The 15,498-nt window shown below is 45.9% G+C and overlaps 3 protein-coding genes across 6 annotated transcripts; 2 read left to right on the top strand and 1 right to left on the bottom strand.

The window, feature by feature from the left end:
* Nucleotides 1-183: 183 nt before the first annotated feature.
* Nucleotides 184-4,161, top strand: LOC128297359 (endoplasmic reticulum metallopeptidase 1-like). Its single transcript, XM_053032987.1, has 4 exons — nucleotides 184-1,710; nucleotides 2,685-3,209; nucleotides 3,285-3,493; nucleotides 3,562-4,161. Exons 1-4 carry the CDS (start codon nucleotides 229-231, stop codon nucleotides 4,049-4,051), a joined length of 2,706 nt encoding a protein of 901 aa, XP_052888947.1. The 5' UTR covers nucleotides 184-228; the 3' UTR covers nucleotides 4,052-4,161.
* A 405-nt stretch (nucleotides 4,162-4,566) lies between these two features.
* Nucleotides 4,567-7,470, top strand: LOC128310879 (endoplasmic reticulum metallopeptidase 1-like). The gene is made up of 2 exons (XM_053047621.1): nucleotides 4,567-6,125; nucleotides 6,194-7,470. Exons 1-2 carry the CDS (start codon nucleotides 4,668-4,670, stop codon nucleotides 7,412-7,414), a joined length of 2,679 nt encoding a protein of 892 aa, XP_052903581.1. The 5' UTR covers nucleotides 4,567-4,667; the 3' UTR covers nucleotides 7,415-7,470.
* Nucleotides 7,471-7,869: 399 nt separating this feature from the next.
* Nucleotides 7,870-15,083, bottom strand: LOC128297109 (catenin alpha). 4 transcript variants are annotated; one of them, XM_053032678.1, is made up of 11 exons: nucleotides 14,955-15,083; nucleotides 14,548-14,867; nucleotides 13,413-14,311; nucleotides 12,490-13,326; nucleotides 11,704-11,776; nucleotides 11,458-11,525; nucleotides 11,192-11,373; nucleotides 10,868-11,114; nucleotides 10,640-10,756; nucleotides 10,307-10,312; nucleotides 7,870-9,680 (listed from the first exon to the last, which is right to left on the bottom strand). In XM_053032678.1, the coding sequence occupies exons 2-11, from the start codon at nucleotides 14,699-14,701 to the stop codon at nucleotides 9,516-9,518; spliced, it is 2,748 nt and encodes a 915-aa protein (XP_052888638.1). In that variant the 5' UTR covers nucleotides 14,702-14,867; nucleotides 14,955-15,083; the 3' UTR covers nucleotides 7,870-9,515. The 4 variants fall into 4 exon arrangements, with proteins under 4 accessions (XP_052888638.1, XP_052888637.1, XP_052888635.1 ...); XM_053032677.1 differs by lacking the exons at nucleotides 10,307-10,312; nucleotides 11,704-11,776 and adding an exon at nucleotides 12,172-12,238; XM_053032675.1 differs by lacking the exon at nucleotides 10,307-10,312.
* Between the last annotated feature and the right edge of the window lie 415 nt (nucleotides 15,084-15,498).

Below are 15,498 nucleotides of genomic sequence, written 5' to 3'. Positions count from 1 at the left end.
AGGGGATCTAGCGGCAAGCAAGCGTATGTATGATAACGATGACCAGCATGGTAGTACCCGCTGATAAGCTACAATAGCACGGCTACACCGTTTATGTGCAATCGGTCCCTCAAATTTATCTCGCAAAGTTCCTCAGATGAAACCTGTTCCGTTTTTGCTTTGCAACCCGTATTCCAGACCAGTCAAGCGTTGATCCCCAGTGCGGTTGGTAGTGGTAGCACAGTGAACATGGCCGGCGGCAGTAGCGTTCGGTCGAAAGCGAAAGGCAAAGGTGAAGATGATTCCCGCCGTTCAATCCCTCCCCACGAGGATGCAGCTAACCTTCATCAGCTTGAAGCCCAGCACGGTATTCTGGGTATAGTGTTGCTGTTGTTTTGCGGTACCGCATCGAGCTACCTGTGCACCTACCTGCCGGAAGCACTGACGACCGCCGACCTAAGCCACCATCCGACCGCTTTCATCGCCGAGCGAGCCTGGGACAATCTGCAGGTTCTGAACGATTTTGGCCCCAAGCCGACCGGTTCGGAGGCGAGCGAACTTGGCGCTGCCGACTATATCCGGCGCGAGGTGGAAAGGGTGAAAGCTACCGCACACGCAGCACAGCTAGTGGAGACATCGCATCAGCTCATTTCCGGCGCGTATCCAATCGCTTTTCTGGGCAATCCGCTTACGAGCGTTTACCGGAACGTGCAGAATCTCGTCGTGAGGTTGGCCGGGCAAGAAAACGATGGTGGAGCATTGATGCTGAACTGCCATTACGATACTGTGGCCAGCAGCCCGGGAGCGAGCGATGATGGTGGTAGCTGTGCGGTCATGTTGGAGATCTTGCGCGTACTGTCACGGGTGCCGGAACGGAACCGCCACGCGATTGTGTTTCTGTTTAACGGCGCTGAAGAGACGCCACTGCAGGCGGCACATGGGTTCGTTAGCCAGCACCGATGGGCGCGGGATGTACGTGCATTCCTGAACCTCGAATCGGCCGGTTCGGGTGGCAAGGAGCAACTCTTCCAAGCCGGTCCCCAGCATCCATGGTTGATTGAGGCTTACGGTCGCGCTGTTCGGCATCCGGCCGCACAGACCGTCTCGGAAGAGATCTTCCAGTCGGGGATAATACCGTCCGATTCGGATTTTCGAATCTTTCGAGACTTTGGTAACGTGCCGGGGATGGACTTTGCGTATACGATCAATGGGTATCGATATCATACGCGTTACGATACCATTGACTATCTGACACTGCCGGTATTGCAACGTACAGGCGACAACATCTTAGCACTCACGCGCGAACTGGCCAATGGTGACGCGTTGAGCCGTGCCGCCCGTGACACATCCCTGTCCGAGGGTTACAGTGTGTTCTTCGACGTGCTCGGTTTGTTCTTCGTGCACTACAGTGCCAGCACAGGTCGTATAATTAATGTAACACTTGCCGTATTGTCGTTGCTTCTACCGCTGATGGAACTCTGCCGACCGGTTCGACGTGTTGGTGAACGAAGCATCTTGAAACAAACCTTGGTTGGTTTGCTGGGTACGGTTTGTGGGACGGCCGCAAGTTTCGCAGTGGTGTTGATCATTGCTAACCGGTTGGATGCAGTCGGACGGGCCATGTCGTGGTTCTCAACACCATATCTTATCCTCGGGCTGTACGGATGTCCCGTTATCCTGGTGCACTGTTTCGCCCATCGGCTCTGTAACCATTGGTTCAATGATAAGAAGGTAAGATAATTTGAAACATTTCGGGGTAATTCGGAGGTTGCTTAATGTAAGATTCTAATCTATTTCATGTCGCATCAGACCATCTGTCTTATCAGTTCCATCTAGCCAAATATGTTCCACAATTTGGTTTCTTGGAACCTTTCTAACTCATAGCTCTTACTGTGTTAAACTTTGCTCTGCACTATTCAATCTCTTCTCGCCCACATTAGGAGTGTTTTCTATGCTATGCAGATTATCTTAAAATCATCCTACCTGCGTTTCCTCTGATTGTTCCTCGTTTCAAAATAATTTCGATCGTTTCTCTGATTGGTTACTCCCGTATTCATTCTCGCCACTCATTTGTGTATCTTTAAATGTTGCTCTATCTCCTCTTTACGTCACGCTCACGTCCTTGATGGTGAGTTTTCTTGCCATTGGAGCACTTTCACGTTACCGTTGCCGAGGTCTAGTGGAACCCCTGGCGTTTAATAAAATGCACGAAGGACGAATTTCGTGGTTCTGCAAGGAGTATGAAATCTTTATGTGGAGCTCGGGTTAGACTAATTTTGGAACATGTTTTCCCACCTACAAAACTTCCATCTCACGTAAAGAGTGCATTCCATAGAACGTTCTCGCGATTCTTCATTGCGAAATTATTCCAGCATTCAGGAACTCAACTTCTGGAGTCCTTGGCAACATTATTGTATCTATATTCCATAATTCTGTCTACGGTTCTCATCGGATACATGAAGTTGTTTTAATTCTTCCTCACTTTCGTTCGACTTTTACATCTCCTTCAGCTGTAGGACATGAAACGGTCTTGTATACGTAATTCCTTCTAAAACCCTGATATTCCAGACCCATTCTCGTTCGCTTCTTCCCTCTCCTTTCTAAAACAATTTCCATTGCGTTAATTTTTGGGATATACTAAGCCGTTGCCAAATCAAAAATACATCCATTTCCTTCTTTTCCATTCCATTTCTATCGACTTGCAGACGGTGCTCAACCTCACGCAAACAGTTCGTTGTCGGCTGGTTGGAGTCAACCTTTTCTGGACGTTGCTGATAATTCCACTCACCTTAGCCAACATACGTAGCGCGTACATCTTCGTAGTAATTCTGCTTCTCTCGTTATTGTCCACCATCCTTCCCTCGGTACTTGGCTACCACCGACAGCCAAGACGTTGGCTTGCCCTGCATCTAGCATTCCAAATACCCTCTCTGCTCTGGGCGACCAATTTTTACCATCTGCTGCTAAAACTGTTCATACCGCTTACCGGACGAATGGGCGCTGGGGCCAACCCCGAGTATCTGATCGGTTTGTTGGTTGCTTGCGGTGGCATCCTGTGCATCAGCTATCTGGTGCCTTTGGTTGGGTTACTTAAGCAAACTTCCGAACTGACCGCACGTTTGACCGTTTTTGCGATGATTGCGTTTCTAATCGGATGCTGCACGCAGGTCGGTTTCCCGTATCGGGACGAAAGCAATGGAGAACCGTCCGTGCAGAGACACTATGTTACGGTAGGTTCATTTTCAATCATTTCTGACGGGATGCCTTTCATCAGCTGCACACGTTTATTTTTTCCCTTTGGCTAGCATACACTGCAAGTTTCGCACAGAAATGCTGGACCTGTGGTGCAAAATTCTGGATTTTTGCTTCGCGAAATGGACCGAAATGCGGTGCGTGTGATTCGTGGAGTTGCGAAACCATCCGAGGCTGTTCCGATGCGGCAAATGGAAACCTGCCGTACGATGCTCTTTTGCGGCGTGCCGTTCTATTCCATCTGGCACCAGATTCGGTTCAAGTGGGTGACACAATTGATTTCCAAATGTTACATATTGTTTAACACATGCTTCTTCTTTCCATGTTTAGTAACTATTGGATAGAAGGTTCACCACCGGTACTAGAAAAGCATACTCTGCCAACGTTTGATCTTGTTAATATGAAACAGCAATCCACCACAACTCGGCGGTACAGTTTTAGCATTACTCACCGGTACCAGACCTGCGTGCAGTCAGCGCTGATCATTGCTCCCAGATCTGGTGTCCAGCTGGTGGCATGGAGCCTCATGGAGACTGTACCGGGGACGATGGAATTCAATGGGGAGCGTGCCCATTTTGTGCTAATAACGTACGGCTTGGCAGACGATGCACCATGGACGGTCACGTTCGATTTCGAATACGATCCAGAGATGTCTCTATCACAGGACGGCGAGGAGAAGCTGTTCGATGTGAGCTGGGTGAACACGTACTGGGAGTATGCAAACAAACATACCGACGATTTCCGAAAGTTAATCGAACAGTTCCCGGACTGGGCACACATTATACCATCGGTGGCCGTTGTGAACATTACTGCCTATTGAATAATTCCAGAGTATTGATACCTGTTACTGCAGCTAGGGCTACATCGCACAACAAAGTGCATAAGGACCAACAATGGCTTGACAAACGCTGCGCAAGTTAAGAATTGCGAATCAATCGAAGCACTCCGTTGTGAATTTGTGATCGATCAAAGCAACTGAACTGCCAATGCAGAGTTACATTTAAGTTAGTTAACAATTTGAAATAAAGCCGTATGTAAGTTGGAACTTTGCGTGAATGTCTCGATTATTACTTAACCTGTTGTTCAGAAAAAATCGTTTAACTGAATAGAAGAAGAATTAAGCATAACAGAAAAAAATCTAATAGATCTGCGTGACGATCCTCAAACAATTCCGTCTCTTGCTTGGTTACATTCTACTACTCGGGCCATCCTCCTGTTTGCGGTTTCACGCACACATTCAAACACAGCAAGCGTCGTTATCTGTCATAATCGCACCCGGAATAAACAAACCGGCTGTGCTCGTATATCGCTTCTAAATACGCGGATGAAAATAGTTTCGTCGTGTAATTTGCTACGCGCTGCTGACTGTCTGTATCTCGGGTAATGTTAGTTCAAGCGAAACTGCGCTAAAGCAGACTTTTAAACAAACCTTTCCGATGGAGCAGTGGCTGCAGCCCTCATCGAAGTCAGTACGGAAGATGAAATCGAAAGAAGCCAACTACGATCCCAACATTCATCGTTTACCGTGGTATGGCGGATTGCTGCTGATTGCATTGGTGGCGTTTTGTGGTACCGGAAGCTACCTGTCCTTCTTTTACTTGCCACCGGCTCTTACCGAAGCTGATCTTAAACAACATCCGTTCGCGTTCAATGGTGCTCGTGCATGGGATAGCCTGACGCGGCTAGATGCGCTCGGTCCAAAGGCAACCGGTTCGCGAGCCAACGAAGAACAGGCAGTACAGGTGCTGGAACATGAATTTACCCTCATCAACGCTTCACGCCATCCCGCCCAGGAAGTGCTGTACGAGAAGCAGATAGTATCAGGCCAGTATGGTATCAACTTTTTTGGCAGCCCAATGACGAGCGTGTACCGCCGGGTGCAGAACCTGATCGTGAAGCTCACGGGTGTCGAAGATCAGCACGCGTTGATGCTGAATTGTCACTTCGATTCCGTGGCCAGCAGTCCGGGAGCGAGCGATGATTGTGGTAGCTGTGCGGTCATGTTGGAGATCTTGCGCGTGTTGTCGCGTGCCCCAGAACGGAACCGTCACCCGATCGTGTTTCTGTTTAACGGTGCCGAAGAAACTCCACTACAGGCGTCGCATGGTTTCATTACCGAGCATCGATGGGCACGGAAAGTGCGTGCCTTTCTTAACCTCGAATCGGCTGGATCTGGTGGCAAAGAGCTGCTGTTCCAGAGTGGACCCCAGCATCCGTGGCTAATCGAGGCGTATTCACGTGCCGTCCGGCATCCATTCGGTCAGGCAATCGGTGAAGAGATCTTCCAGTCTGGACTCATACCATCCGATACGGATTTTCGCATCTTCCGTGACTTTGGCCACATACCGGGGCTGGACTTTGCCCACATCTTTAATGGATACCGGTACCACACGCGGTTCGATTCGGTGCAGTACCTTTCGCCAGCCGTTTTGCAGCGTACCGGGGATAATATTCTTTCCTTGGTGCGTCTTCTCGCTAACGGTGACCAGTTGGCTCGCAGTACCGAAAAGTCCGAGGGAAGCATGGTGTTTTTTGATTTCTTGGGGCTATTGTTCATCTCATATTCGGCGATCGAAGGTACGGTTCTGAATATAGCGGTGTCGATTAGTGGTATACTGGTTGGCTTCTGGAGCGTTCTTTCAATCGTCGGTTGGCGTCATTGGCTTTCCATGGTGATGGAAATATTGCACGGATTTGTGGCCACCTTAGTAGGTGCCGGTGCAGCAATCGGGATTAATCTGGTTACTGCGTTCGCTCTGGATTACACCGCTGTGGATCGCTCGATGTCGTGGTACTCATCGTGCTGGCTTGTGATCGGCTTGTATTGCGTGCCGTCCATGATGCTACTGTTGGTCGTTCATCGTGAATTCCATAGATTATTCAGCAAAACAAAGGTAACATTACAAAGCCTAAACAAGTAACTTTTATCCCATTGAATAACATTTGATCGTTACTTTCACAGACTGTCCTTTCTCTAACACTGACGGTTCAAGCTCGTATTACGGGTGTGTCACTCTTCTGGTCACTGATTACAATTGGTGCAACTGCATTCGGGCTCCGTTCAGCGTACGTTATCGCCATACTGCTTACCCTGGCTCTATCGTGCACTGTACTAATAACAGCACTAAAACTACAATCGTTTCCGTCCGGTTATTGGCTCATCATTTATCTGATCGTGCACAGTGTCGCTCTTCTCTGGACAACGCAGTTTTATCACATTTTCACCAACATCTTCATACCCATTACGGGCCGTTCGGGAGCGAATGATAATCCGGATTTCATCATCGGTACTGTGGCGGCGGCTTGTACTATTTTTTCGACTAGCTTCCTTATTCCCCTCGTCAATTTGTTGCGTAAACCTTACCGCACGATCAGCACGCTACTCGCTCTATTTACGATCGCTCTAACGTTGGCCACGGTTTCTCCGCTTGGGTTCCCTTACACCGCACCCGGCCCTTCGGATGCTCCTAAAGTGCAGCGCATTCTTGTGCAGCATACGGTGCGTCAATTTTTTCCACCCAACGATACGCAAACGGTTCGTTCATCAGACGCTGGCTATCTGTTTCGTCTCTGGGATCGTCACAACGAGCGCACGGTGCGAGGTGTCCTTGAAGCCCATGACGGAAAAGCATTTCTTACGCACGCACTAAACCCATCCGATTGCAAATCGGAAGTTTTCTGTGGGTTACCCTGTTCCGCAGTACGGTTTACTTCGCTATGGTCACCACAACAAAACCGTCCACACACACCGGAGATGGTGCAGCTGTCGTTGAATGGCTGGGAAACTGTGCGTCGCACTGCAACCAGTTCCAGGATAAAGCTAACGTTTAACCTTAACGGAAGCTTTCAATCATCCCTGCTCGTGCGTCCAAAACGTAACGTAACTCTAATCGACTGGAATCTCACAGCGGACGTGCCAGCACAGCTAGCAACCGGAGGTCATAAGGCGTACTTCATACTTATCACGCATGGACTCGCCGGAGATCCCGTGACACTGACACTGGAGCTTGAAGCAGATAGAAATCCGGAATCGGTTGAGCCTTTTGTGGATATCAGTGTGACGTCTAATTTTTGGGAGTACCAGCAACATTTTACTGATGAATTCCGCCGCTTTGTTGGGTCGTTTCCTAGCTGGGCACACGTCGTACCATCAGTAACTGTGGTGAATGTTTACAGCTTTTAATTACTCAAGGATTTACCAAGTTATCTCAACCGAACTGAAATAAAGTAGAACGGGATTAGTGCGTTTAAATCGTCTTTTACTGTTTGGCTCTCTCACAATTAAGCACATCTACTGGCTTACTTGGCTAGGATACCAATCCGTTTCTAGAAAGTTTTCTCTATGGACGTAGTGGACATCTGTGGTCTTCAATAGTCGCACAAACTTTTCAGAGAATTCATGCTGTTGCAATATTAGGTAGGAATATTAGGTAGGTTGTAGATTTGCCTCCTACAAGCCTAGTCTACAGAAGAGATATCCGGACTGGATCTTGTAGGTGGCATTTAGAACTGCAATGATTCGAATGTGCGTACAGTCCAGTCTGTCATCTTCTTTGTAGCTCCGGTAGTTCCAACACATCAAACGTGATATTATGTTGAAACCTTAGTTAGTTTAGTTAATACCACCGATTTGCTTCGTCTAACATTTTATTTCTTAAACACACACACACGCACATCTTTCTCCGTATGCTTCCCTTACCCGTCAGGGCCAGTTAACACTCCTTTCTCCGGTTAATAGATTTATTCTATATCATGTTTGTTAGAGTTCATACTTCCATACTCATTTCAACATAAAAGCTATTTCAAACATACAGCCGGGCGGCTATAGTTTTAAGGATTCCTTCTACTACATCTGTCCATTGCTACATCAAAATGTGTTCATGTGTGTGTGCACGTGTCCATGTAATTTAACGGGTTTTTTTTTCAAACACCCGGACGCTCTATTAGTGTAAGCTTCCCTCATTATTGAGTGTATATTCTGTATATATTATAGCATTAAAGTTTACGTGTATATATGGAAACTCTAGAACGCTGCTGTCTAAATGCGGCCGCTACATACAGTGTGTGGAACGTTGGAGTTTTTATCTCAAGGTGTAATTGATGGTGGTTGCTGAAAGAGAGTATAATGCTGTGTGCGCTTCACATTCTGCGAAGCCTCGACCCTGCTCTTATGAACGGTAACGCGCCCATTGTTATAACTGCTTTCTTTTTTCTTTTTTAAAATGTTAGCCCATAAAAGTCACGGTCAAATGCTATGGGTCGCGCATGCAACGCGATAGTTCGATGAGCACTTCAATTTACAACGTTAAATTCCTCTAGGCGGGTCAGTATATACTGCTACTATTTTTGAGCTTTGCTGTTGCTACTGCTGCTTCAACAACACTCTGTACGGTTTCCCTTATCAACCCCTCAAGAAAGTGGCTGAGACAGAAGAAGAGAGACTTGTCACTTTCGATGATTAGATTATTTGTTTGCCCGCGCGTTAATTCACCCTAACTCCTAGTCATTTTTGGCCATACATTTGCGCTACGCAACCTTCAACTTTTCGTTTACTTTTTCCCTGTGTGCAGATTCTATCATTTTCGTTTTGCAGCGTTTCGGGGCAAAACCAGATGGAAAACGAAACGGAAAATACTGATATAATTATGTTCTTACGCTAATAAAATAAAAGGCGAGTGGCTTCTCGCATCTTCTCGAACGTGACTGTTTGTGTATGTGTCTTTTGTGGATTCCTTTGAATGGATGTTTTAATGCACGGTGATTGCGATACTATATTAAATTTAGCGTTGGCATCATTGTGCCATAGTAGAATCAAGGAAATAAAAACATGAGGAATAATAAATAACATGCGAAAGTATGCAAAAAAATTATAGCTCATAAACATATTTGAAATAGCCGAATATGCTGAGCTTGTGTTATAAAAAAAGGGGTAAAATTCTCACCATTCCATACTTTCGTTGAAGATTTTTTGATTACCAATATAGAAATGCGTCTACATCTTTCTGTTCGTATGCTTCAGTCCGTTGATGATCAATTCATTAAGATAAAACAAAGTGCGTTGTTTCGTATCTAGTACCATACAATGCGATGTAATTTTTTTCTAACTTTAACACAATTACTTTTTCCTGCATACTTTTTCCTCACGCTTGATTCGTGTGGAGGTCGTAATGTGTTATCCGAATAATAAGGAAGAAGCAAACTCCCTGACTCTGTCCAATTGTCTTTTCTTATGTTTTCATTACTCGCAAGAAGTGGTAAAAACGCACGTTATGCTTCAACACATCTTAAACAGCATCCGTAGGACTTTGGAATTCCGAAAGCGCATGTACAGGGTTTTGTGTTTTCTTTTGTGACGCACGCCGCACCTTGGCACGCACCTCTTCCGGTTTTTCGGGCCGAACCAATGGCTTCTTTTCTGGCGCCTTCATCTTCCACACGACTATCGGTGACTGGAGGAACGAAACGGAATAGAACCAGTTAGTTACAAAAGCTTTGAAACAGCGTCACTAATCGGGACACTACATCGCTCATCACTATTGGCTGGTTAAAGGATTGCCAAATAGTGTGAGAAAAAGAAAATGCTTGAAAACGTTATTTGCATTCATAAGTAGTAGGAGCGTGAAACAAATGATGAATGAGCGATAGCGTATGGTATAATATGAAGAATGGTGAAATAGTGGAGAAATTTTCGTCCTAAGCGGGTCTGTAGCCGGTCATTGTACTTGAAACTTAAGTATGTGTGAAATAAAATAAGCATCATTTTTTACAGCAAATTAAACCGACTTTAAAAGAAATGGTTTGATGATTGTTCAAGCCTAAAATTAATTTTATATATATCGACACTATCAATGTTTGATAAGACACTTTTTACAGGTGAAAGTTTTGGCGATGGAAAAAGATAGAATGACGAATAAATGAGAATGATGAGAACAATTACAAACGTTTAACTATAACATTCTAACAACTAGTTTAATCTCAATTCCATGAATATTTTATCCAAATCAACACAGTATTACGGAAAACAAAACGATTTACGAATGCATAAAGAGAGCATGAGATGTTTCAAGGAACTTACGTAATTCTAGTTTTGGCAAAGTTCACAAACAGTAATAAATCCAAGGATGGAACACACAATGCGTGGGGGAGGTAAATTTGATTGTTAATTGGAGGGTTTAATGCCAAGTAGAGTGATTTATAGCACGATGAAGAAGTCAGAAATCACAGTTGGGAAGAAGATAAATTTCGAACAGAGAAATGTGTTAATCTTATGGAGCAACTCCCAGCTTTCGAAACCAACGAGAACAAATTCATTCAAATCGAATGCTATGGCGTTGGTTATAGCCGGCCTAGGTTGTTCGGCCTTACGTTCTCTCAAGCTTTCGCAAAGCACATTGATATCTTTACTTACCGAAACGGTTCCCTGCCGTGTGTACTTGGTGGAAGCAACATACGAATATTTAACCGTATAAACGACGGCATTCATCAAATTCTTTGCTGCTTGAATTAGTGACGTCGCACTGTCCAACTGTAAAGAAAAACCCGGAACGTACACGAAACCGGACAAATAAAGAAGAAAGAGAGAGGTCAAGGGTAGATTAGATCGTTCAACTAAAGAAAAATCGGAACATAATTTCACCATTACCCCTGACACGATCAGTTCACCGCTAATGTTCTGCACATCAGCTTTCACCTTCGAAGTGATCTGAATCTGGTGACAGTACAGGGCAATACGCTGCAGGTAAGCGAGCAAATCCTTCTTGGTAGAACTTTCCGGGCACTGGTCGGCAATTTCACGTGTCAACTTGTCGAGCTTCGTGCCTGCTTCGGAAATTTTCTTTGCCGCATTAATAACGTCCATCGTTGTTTTCAACGGACCACGTCCTCTGTGAAGTAATAGTCAAAACGAAATGCTTTGAATTAATAGAGCACGAAGATGGTGGGCTTGGTTATTGGACCTTACCGCGTGAAGTCCGTCATCTCCATCATGATCATACACATGTGCTTGGCGAGATAGATAATATCGTTGCCAGTGTCGTCCCATTTCGCTACTTCCGAATCGAACGTCAGCTTCTCGCGACGGAATAGTTCGACCTGCTGCATAATTTTCTGCTTATCCTCCTCATTCATCTTACGCATTGCTTCCTGTATTATTTACATTACATTTTTAGTAGTAATATACACAAAATAAATTCCGAATGCAAACGGGAAAAGGGAAATGACACTTACTCTAGCGGTTGTGATGCCACTAATTTCAGGATACTCGTCAATAGTTTGATCACCGGTATGTGCGCTCGCTGCCAAAAGGATGAAATAAATTAGTTTTTCGTGCTGGTTGAATTTGATACACCTTAACATAGGAGTAGTCAAAACAAATAACATGCAAAATGCTCAATTCCATGTCTACACTACAACTTCCATCTTGGAAGGTTAGGCTATGTACAAACAAATGAAACAAGGGAAACATATTCTTACATCTACTACGTGTTTCAACAGTCATATCCTCGACTGGTTCGAACTCCGTATCAGTGTCCAACTCATCGGAACTCTGATTTTACATGCAATTCCAACCATTGACAAAACAAGGAACACACACAAACACAGAAGAATAAATGCAGGCAGGAACACACACGAGTGACACATGGCGTTAATGGAATGCACAAGCAATAATGGAACCATTTCCACACGTTTTGTTGAAGAACACACAGGCCGTGCAATGAATGACATAGAAAGAAACGAAACAATGATAAAAATGAAATGATTATACATGAATACTGGAACGGTGTAAAGTATAATGGGGGTACACGCAGGATGAGGATAATACCATAGCTACAATCACAGTGGAGCAGTCCCATATTACAGATACAACAAATGCACTCGGACACATCAACTACGAAGGACATTCGATAAGCAAGCAAAATTTAGCCATCTGTCTTCGCTTACATTTGCTCCTAGTTTCGAGCGTGTACTGTTCATCTTCAATATCTTCTGGATCCAAATCTTCTTCGTCCTTTTTTTTGCAGAGTGTAGATAGATAAAGAGGCGTACATTAAATGATGTGGTAAAATTTATAGGTAAATCATAAAGCTTCTTTGGGAATGTAGACTTGCTTTTACGCTTAAATGGTACAGGAATATGATTGTGTGTATCTTTTCCGGCCATTGATGTTAAAATCAGATAAAAATTGGCTTCGTGTTGGGGACTTCGGTAGAATTGGGAACAGATATGGCTGAAATCGTTACTTAATACAACCGAGCTTACCCTGTTCATTAGCACGGCTCGACGAATTTCACGCACACCATCGTACACAAGCCGTGATGCGTCGATGAAATCGTTCTCGTCCACATCCTTCGGCGAGTTGGAGGACAATGCATCGACAGCCACATCGACACGCTGCGCAAACTTGGACATCACCTGTTCCCGCAGTACCTTTACCGCTTCAAGCACGCGCTTGGTGTAGATGCACGGTTCGTAATTGTCCATCTCGGCCTCTACCACGTTACAAACGCGTGCCGAACGTCCCTGAATTGCACCGGCAGTATTTCGCAGATCTAGCGCGTCGCCTTCCTGCAGCGCAAGCACACATTTATTCACATCCTCCAGGATGTGATTTTCCGACACGGCAAGAAAATCATCGATCGTGGTAATATCGTCGACGGCTTCGGTTAGAATACGAACTTGATTCTCCCACGCCTGACGGTACGCTTCCATGTTCTCTTGCGCTACCTTCGAGTTGGGTCGTGCGGCTAGAATGAGTGCCGCATTGATCACCTGTGGGCAGAGCGTTTCGATTTGGTCTGCCGCGTAACGAACCATCTTAACGCCATCTTCGTTGTTCGACATGCTGCACACGAGGTTTGCCACTTCGACTAACTTTTCCGCGTGCTTGGTAAAGATATCGGCTCGTTCACGGACCACCTTTTCGTTACCACCGCGTGCCGCTTCGATCAGATCCAGCAGGGGCATGTTCGTTTCAAGGAAAGAATCCGAAACATGATCGACGACCGCCTTGCGTAGTTGTCGGCGTAGATCCTTCGTTTTTCGATACATGTGACCGATAGCGCGTTCCAGTTCCGGTGTACGATCTTTCGTTCCCATCTGTTGAAAAGTGAAGGAAGGCCACAAAACATTAGTTATCAACACATGTCCAGCATTGGATTGAGATTTGCGAGATTGTAACTTACGTTAGACATGTACTCAGACAGCAAATCCTGCAGCGCTTGTCGTACGGCATTACATTCTCCAACAATTCGTTCACGCCGTTCGTCACGCGTACAGTCCGCATCGGCCATAAGTGCTGCCGCACTGATAATGCTCTCTAGTCGCTCCTCGAGTGACGGTCTCGAGCGGACTTCGTTGTATGCTCGCGGATCCATTATAATGCCCTCGTCGAAATCGTCCAAAGCTGCTGCCAATTCGCCAGCACCAACGTATACATCCTGCGGCTGAGATGACTTGCCTTGGGCCACATCGCTAATCGTGTTGACTGCTTCGCACACCTGCTTCAGAATATGATCCCGGTTCACCTTGGCCAGATCAAGCTCCGGATGGCGCACGTACACTTTCGAAGCCGTCAGCAGCATAGTGGAGTGTTTCTTCAGCACAGCCCGTGCCGCTGCCAGATCGTCCCGTAACTGCGGATCTTTCAACTCCTGTTGACGTTTGGCTGCCTGTTTAATCAGCTCGTTTGCGTTGCGGCCAAACTGGCGCATGTTGTTCATAAGCTCATCCTGGGACGAGGCGTTTCGCAGCTTGTCAAGGTCGTCCTCAACGACATGCAGCGACTTCAGCAGCAAATGCACATCGACCATATCGGCTAGGATGAGCAGTCGCGTTACGGCGGAAAGCAGATTTCTGGCAGCACGTACCATATTTCCGCGCTTAAGGGAACTGCATGGATCTTCGGAAAATTCACGCGCCGCAATGCTCATCGCGGAACCCGTTTTGCGAACTTCCTCTACGGCCGACAGCATCTCCTGCGTGATGTCCGGATTTTCATAGGCAATCTGTTCACCGCGCTCGATGAAAATGTCGGTGGCTTTTTCGACGGCGGCAACTAACGCACTTGCGCGTTTCGATTTGCCTGAAGCATCGTCCCAGGCGATTCGGAGGGAGAACAATAACGAGAACAGAATAATATTAATGCACAGTTCAAAACCAATGGTAGCAATCCCTTTTCCAAGGGGAAATCAAGTCAATCAATAGGTCTCCCCTTCTCGTAGTTAGGAATTCCGCATGAATGATTCGATACACAACCGAACAAAGCCGTCCACCAACAAACGTGCTGGTACAAACTTTGGGTGACCCGTAATGACTTACCTTTCTTCTTTTTGCTCGGTCCCTTCGTACTCACTAGCGTGGTCACCTGCAGCACTAGCGGTTCAAGCGTTTTTTCCACCGACATTGTGCGTATCTCGAGATTCTTTGGATCCCATTTCAGGGCCACTTGGCCGAAATTTGATAGCGTTTCCATTGCCCCTGGAACTGCCACCAATCAAGCGAGAAAGTTGTGCTCGCGGTTACAATTTCACTGGCGATCGTATACGCACTCCAAAGCTAGCAACGAGGTAGTGCTTTGTTCGGAGTCAGCTTTTTCCGGATCAACGTAGGAACGCTTTTGTTCGCCCGTTCACCGTGTTCTACAAAATGCAGCAAAATTCACATCAGATTAGTCACCCTCCAGAGGCACTGTATATGCTTGCTGTATGTTTTTTTCACACACATACACGCACGCGCCCTCCGTAGATTTTCTTCCAAATTATTTTATAGTTTTAGCGACGTACTACACTTTTCACTGCTGAAGATTAGGTGCGATCGAATCTTCAACCTTCCAGCTATGCATTGAACACTTTAGAATCGTCTTTTTCGTAGGTTTACGCTCTAGAAAATTATATTTTACACACAACCCACAGGGTGTGACGCGTAGCAAAGGTTTCAGAAATTTGTTGAAGCACAGTCTGTACTGTGCGAATGAAATCGCGAGGGTTGACAAATGTGTACAAATGAACGAGATAGAGAGAAAATACCACCGCTTGCCATCTCTCGCCAACACCATTCCTTTCTCTTTCTTTCCACCGACAGTCTACGGACGCACAGGGTTCAATAAACGGCCAAAATGCACAGTGAGAGCGTTATTTGGCGTCCAAATGTGCCGTTTGACATTTGCCTCTTTCACAACATTCCGCTGTCATACGCATTGGCCTGTCAAAGCCCGTTTTTCAGAAAATATAGTCGGAAAAGTCGAAAAAACCGAGCGCACATTTACGTTAC

Source organism: Anopheles moucheti, chromosome 2, assembly GCF_943734755.1.
Source record: "Anopheles moucheti chromosome 2, idAnoMoucSN_F20_07, whole genome shotgun sequence".
NCBI lineage: Eukaryota > Metazoa > Arthropoda > Insecta > Diptera > Culicidae > Anopheles > Anopheles moucheti.
Note: the sequence above shows the minus strand (reverse complement) of the source record. Positions and strands in the feature narration are given on the sequence as shown.